The sequence below is a fragment of the Arachis hypogaea genome, chromosome 10, assembly GCF_003086295.3.
Source record: "Arachis hypogaea cultivar Tifrunner chromosome 10, arahy.Tifrunner.gnm2.J5K5, whole genome shotgun sequence".
Taxonomy (NCBI): domain Eukaryota; kingdom Viridiplantae; phylum Streptophyta; class Magnoliopsida; order Fabales; family Fabaceae; genus Arachis; species Arachis hypogaea.
Window position 1 is genome coordinate 116,470,349 of NC_092045.1, and position 6,000 is coordinate 116,476,348.

The following is a 6,000-nucleotide window of genomic DNA, read 5'->3' on the forward strand; positions in this document are numbered from 1 at the left end:
AATAAGTCAATTAGCTAGCTTTATGAAAACCACTTTCAACAATTATATATTTTCAACATCATATTGACTCATTTCCTAAAAATATTTTATCATCAATGTTCTTTTGTGTGTGTCACCATAATAACTAACAATCATATCAACATAAAATAATGACATTAAAAGAAGAGGAAAGAAAATGATGAATTAAATATGATTAGAATTTGAGAGACTATCATCTCAAAAAAATTTATTTTTAATGGTAATAGTTTATTTTATTTTTAACAATAATAAAAATAATTACTAACACATTTATCGACAATTAAACATTAATCGTCTTATGTTTTGTTACAAACAAAAAATTAGTACAATTATAACAATCATCAACAAAAAAAATTTTAGTCGCTATAAAAAAAAATATTCAATGAATTTCATTTTTATAAATTATCAGTGTAAAACTATTTTATATAAATATCCAATTAGATAGTGTCACATTAGTCAAAAATTTAAAATAATTCATTTTTACGTTAATCACATGAATAGTCATTTAAAAAAATAGTTATGATTGTACGACTATATAAAACGTTTTTACATTGCATAAAAACTAAACTCATATATATACTATTGCCACTAAAACTAAATTTTCTCTTATATTGAGGAATTTAGAGTGTAATAAATAAGAAAAGTTGAGAGAGAAGTACATAGAATAGGAAAATGATTAGAGAGTAAGATGAGAGTTTATGGGGGAGGCAAAGGAGGAAGGAACAAATTGTATGGTTGTTGGGAATAAGATAGGAAACAAGAGAGGGAGAGAGATAAGGAAACTGCAAAGGGCAAAGCCCTATGCTTTTAGTGGCCCCCCCCTCTCTTCCCTTTGCTAAAGACACACCACCCTCTCCATCTACACCTCCTTAATAGGGACATAATTTACTCCCCCCTCTCTCTCTCTAATTACACTCTTGTATATGTGTATGTATTTCCGTATATATATGTGTACACAAGTATATATGCATTATTTATTTATGTACAAGACATCAAATGATTGAGGAATAAAATTAAATAAAAGAAGAGTTTGTGTGAAGAAGTAGCATAGCCAAGTTTCATTCTTTTCTTCTTCTCTTCTCTTCTCCTTCTCACACAATAAATAACACCTTCTTAATTCAGGTTCTTATAATTCTTTCTTCTTCTTCTTCTTCTAAAGCATGGAACTAATAACTGAATTTTAATTTTGTTTTTCTTTCTTTTTGCAGATGAATTATATATTCATTCAAGTTCAATAAGCACTACTCTTTGTAGTAGGTTTATTTTTCACAAATCTAGCTTCCAAGAAAAGTTCTCCAGTTAATTAATTACTTTGCTTAATTAATTACCTGATAATTTGTATTAGCATGGCTGCTACTTCTTCATCATCAACACCGTTCTTCCAAATCAGACAAGAGAATCATGAGAATCTGATTTCACAGCAGCAGCAGCAGCTTCTTCAAGCATCATCCACTACAACTTCTGCACCACCACCACCACCACCACTTCCTCAAAAGAAAAGAAGAAACCACGCTGCAGGAACACCATGCAAGTACCTCTCTCATAACAAAACCCTAAATCCTAAATTTATGTATATATTAGGTTAATCATGCATATGTGATCCTAAATTTCTTTTTTCATCATCAATTGAAGCATATAATTCTCTTTCGGCGATTATTGTTTCATACAGATCCAGATGCAGAGGTGATAGCACTGTCGCCGAAGACGTTAATGGCGACAAACAGGTTCGTATGTGAAGTTTGCAACAAAGGATTCCAAAGAGAACAGAACTTACAGCTTCACAGAAGAGGACACAACCTTCCATGGAAGCTCAAGCAGAAGAACCCTAACAAAGAGCCTAAAAGGAAGGTCTATCTCTGCCCTGAACCCACATGCGTCCACCACCACCCTTCTCGGGCTCTCGGCGACCTCACCGGCATCAAGAAACACTTCTCTCGCAAACACGGCGAGAAGAAGTGGAAGTGTCACAAGTGTTCCAAGAAGTACGCCGTCCAGTCCGACTGGAAGGCGCACTCCAAAACCTGCGGTACCAAAGAGTATAGGTGCGACTGCGGCACCCTCTTCTCCAGGTACCGATATCAAAATTTAGCTACCAAATTCGTTACTGTATTTTAAATATACAGTAACTGATTTGGTAGCTATTTTTTTTTTTTATTGTTTACTTATACTTTTTCTTAAATTAATTATGTGTTATTCTACTTTTATTATGCATGCATGTCTGTTAGCATTATGGCTTCATTGTTATTCTCAACCAAATTAAACATTTTTCATTATAAATCTTTGTCAGCATGCATATTATAATGTGTGATAAAAAATATGATCATAAAAAAAAAGAATTTAGGGAAATTAAAAGAAGTTCCATGTATTGTGTGCGAGTGTTAGTGGTGGCAGCGTCAGAGGCAGAAGACTGCACACACGTGAGCACACCGTACCGAAAAATAAATAATAATAATGAGGTTAAAAAATTTGAAATGTTTTGAGAAGAAAAAAACAAGCAAGTTCTACTTTATTTAATTTTGTTCAATTGCATTGGAAACAACGCCCTCTATCTTCAATCTTCATCCCTTTTTTTTCTTCTCCCATTCACGTGTAGTTTTAAGCAACAATGTTATAAAGGGGGCACAGGCACAGTGATACTGGCTTTTGTTTTCTTTCTACTTGGATTTTGGATATTAATTTTCTACGTGGCATTTTATATATTCAAATGTAATTTTATTTATTTGATTCAACAAATTTCACCATTAATTTGCAAATCTATATATTGAGATCATGCATGTAGAGATATGTAATGGTCACAGAGATTTTCCCAAAAAATTGGGAACTCGAATTTGCTAGTACGAATGTTTTGAGAAGCTGAGAGTGTGTTCATGGTAGAAAATGGACTACACATGGGGCAACTTAGCTTAGCTTGCATTTATTGATGCTGGTCCCATTGTTCATTCACTTTCATGAATTTGGCAAAATAATTCCTCTCTTTTCATGATATCAAAGAGAAGCCTCAAATTGGTAGCTTGATATGGAGTTGTTTGTGTGTATCAGATTTTTGGCATAATCCACTGGGCCCTCTTCTTCTGACCTAGTTGTCTTATTTTTTCAGAGAGATGCAGTTTTCTTAATTACAACAAAAATTATATTAACATTCATATTTGATAATAACTACTAAATGATTTTTAATTTATTTTTAAACTTTTTACATATATTACCATATACTATATAGTATATTAGATACATTTGGTCGTTGTTTCACTCCTATGTTAAATAATTGTTTCCCAAAATCCCAGCATGATCATTAATTAAATCTTATTATAGTATCTTTTGTAGTGCAATCATATGTGATATAAACATGCTAACTAGTGGAGCATTTCTAGTGTAATTAGTCTAGGTTGTGTTGTTTAAACTTTCATCATTAGGTCTTAAAATAAATTAAGTTTACAAGAAAAATTCAGGTGCCAATTAACTTTTACTTGAAGTTGATAGTTGAGAGCTATTAAATAATTTGATTGATTTAACTAAATTTTCATCTAACGACTCATCGTAGATATAACTATATAGTATAGAACACACAATATTTTTCATGAGAAAGATACTTGATGATAAGCAAAAATTTTTGTGAACCCTAATTATCATTCTCACTTTGCTGCTTCTTTCAATTATATAATTTAAGGGGAGTGCTACGTAAATAATGACTATCTTGAACAACATGAACAACCACCAATCAAATAAAAATATATTATACCTCTAAATTAACCATCTAAATCTTAATATTAAAATAACTGTTCGTACATTTAGTAAAATCAACATCCAATATATCTATTATTTACATTGTTTAATATTTTCATTGTCTGCCTATACTTTTTCATAATTTAATTGTGGTTTTTGTTTGCATGGCAGGCGTGACAGTTTCATTACTCACAGAGCCTTTTGTGATGCATTAGCACATGAAAATGCATCAAGACACCCTCCTCTAAACCCTTTTGGAAATCTCTATCCCACAAACAACAACAACAACAACAACATCTTGAGTCTTGGAAATAGTACTAGCACTTTCATTGCACCAAAATTTGAGCATTTAATATCACCACCACCGCCGCCACCACCACCATTCAATAACAACAACCACCACCACCACCACCAATCTGCATTATTATTTTCACATCACTCATCATCATCACCATCACCATCACCATCACCATTCTTCATGGAAGGATTTCAAGAACTCCAGCCTCATCATCAACACCAACACCAACACCAACAAGAACCCTTATTATTCTCAACTAATAATAACAACATGAACATGTTCAACCTCAGTTTCTTCCCAAGAAGCAATAATAGCAGTGGTGGTGGAAGTAGCATCATCACCGATCATCATCACCAAATTGGATCAGCTTTTTCTTCTTCTTCATCTTCAATCTTCGGCAACAATAATTCATCACTCCAACAACAACAACAACAAGAGAACAACAACAACAACAACGACAACAACATGTGTTCTCCACACATGTCTGCAACTGCACTGCTCCAGAAAGCTGCACAAATGGGTTCAACAACTTCAACCACCAATAACAGTAACCACAGTGCTTCTTCTCTACTAAGAGCAATGGCCAATAATAACAACAACCACCACCACCACCTCAATGCTGACGTGGACAATGATGAACACAACGACAATCTTCGCGGATTGATGAACTCTTTGGCAAATGAAAACATTTCTTCTTCCATATTCGGCAACGTGAAAGAGAATGCCAACAACCACAATAATAACAATCTTGCTGGTGTGTGCTTTGGAGGATCTGATGATAAGTTGACGTTAGATTTTCTTGGTGTTGGAGGAGTTATCAGAAACATCACTGGGATCAGTACTACTTCTTTCGACCCAACAATGCAATGATATAACCTACTTTTATTATTAATTAATATCAATATAATGTGTATTAGAGATTAATTTCTTTTATTTTTTTTCACTTTTTTTTCCAAAGAATGTCTAATTGCAATGCCAACTTATACATGATGACATTGTTAACTAAGTAATATATGTCATAAGCATCACTTTTGTGCATATAATTCTCGTATATATACTTTTTGTTTTTAATATTAAATGTGATAGATAAGAAATAAAAAATATGTATAAGAAAGAAAAGGAGATATTTTAATAAAGACACTAAAAATGTCTTTTTTTTTAAGATGTTCACATATATCATGTTATTATTGGATATCTTTATTAAACTGGTTAATAATTTATTTTTTAATAAACTAGAACAAAATTGGTTTATTATAGCAACAATAACAAATCTAATTGTCTGCATTATAATTATTAGACCCGATTTAATCCGATCGAATTATACAATCTAAACCGAATATCTTTAATCTTTTTTAAAAAATAAATATATCATTGAGTTTTTGTTTTGCGGACATTTAAATTTCTGAAAATTTAAAAATATAATTAAATTCTTAAAAAAAATTGGGTTTATTATTATTGTTATAAAAAAATCGGTTTTATTCTAATTTTTTAAAAAATTAAAAAATAATCGGATTATTAATACGTCCAATAATAATGCGACATGTAAATATCTTTAAAAAAAACGTTTTATGCGTCTTTATAGGAGCATCCCAAATAAATCTTGAAAACTAACCCTTGTTCTAACTAACAAAAAGATTAGAAAAAAATATTTAAAACTGATAAAAAAAAACCCAAAGTTCAACTAAAAAGAACGTTTAAAAGTGAAACAATGTAAAATTAATTAAAGATTTTAGAAATTTAAAATTTAAAATTTATAGTTTAAGATTTATAAAGGAATTAATTTTTTAGAGTATTATAATTGAATTTGTGTGTTGATTATATTGGTTATTTTTTGTGAACTCCCTAATTAAGTTGATAAAAAAAAATGGTTCAATCAATTCTCTTGTTAATTAGGGTTTCCATGTAAAATGTGAAATATTCATCAACACGTCCTTTAGTGTCCATTTTCTATAGTTCTTTGAAAG

The 6,000-nt window shown here is 31.1% G+C and overlaps 1 protein-coding gene across 2 annotated transcripts; it reads left to right on the forward strand.

Annotated features, from left to right (window-relative positions):
- Positions 1 to 892: 892 nt before the first annotated feature.
- LOC112717102 (uncharacterized) lies at positions 893 to 5,074 on the forward strand. Of its 2 annotated transcripts, XM_025769203.3 has the most exons (5): positions 991 to 1,140; positions 1,227 to 1,271; positions 1,364 to 1,545; positions 1,688 to 2,087; positions 3,910 to 5,074. In XM_025769203.3, exons 3-5 carry the CDS (start codon positions 1,365 to 1,367, stop codon positions 4,904 to 4,906), a joined length of 1,578 nt encoding a protein of 525 aa, XP_025624988.1. In that variant the 5' UTR covers positions 991 to 1,140; positions 1,227 to 1,271; position 1,364; the 3' UTR covers positions 4,907 to 5,074. The 2 variants fall into 2 exon arrangements, with proteins under 2 accessions (XP_025624986.1, XP_025624988.1); XM_025769201.3 differs by having other exon boundaries at positions 893 to 1,140; positions 1,227 to 1,545.
- The last annotated feature ends 926 nt before the right edge of the window (positions 5,075 to 6,000 follow it).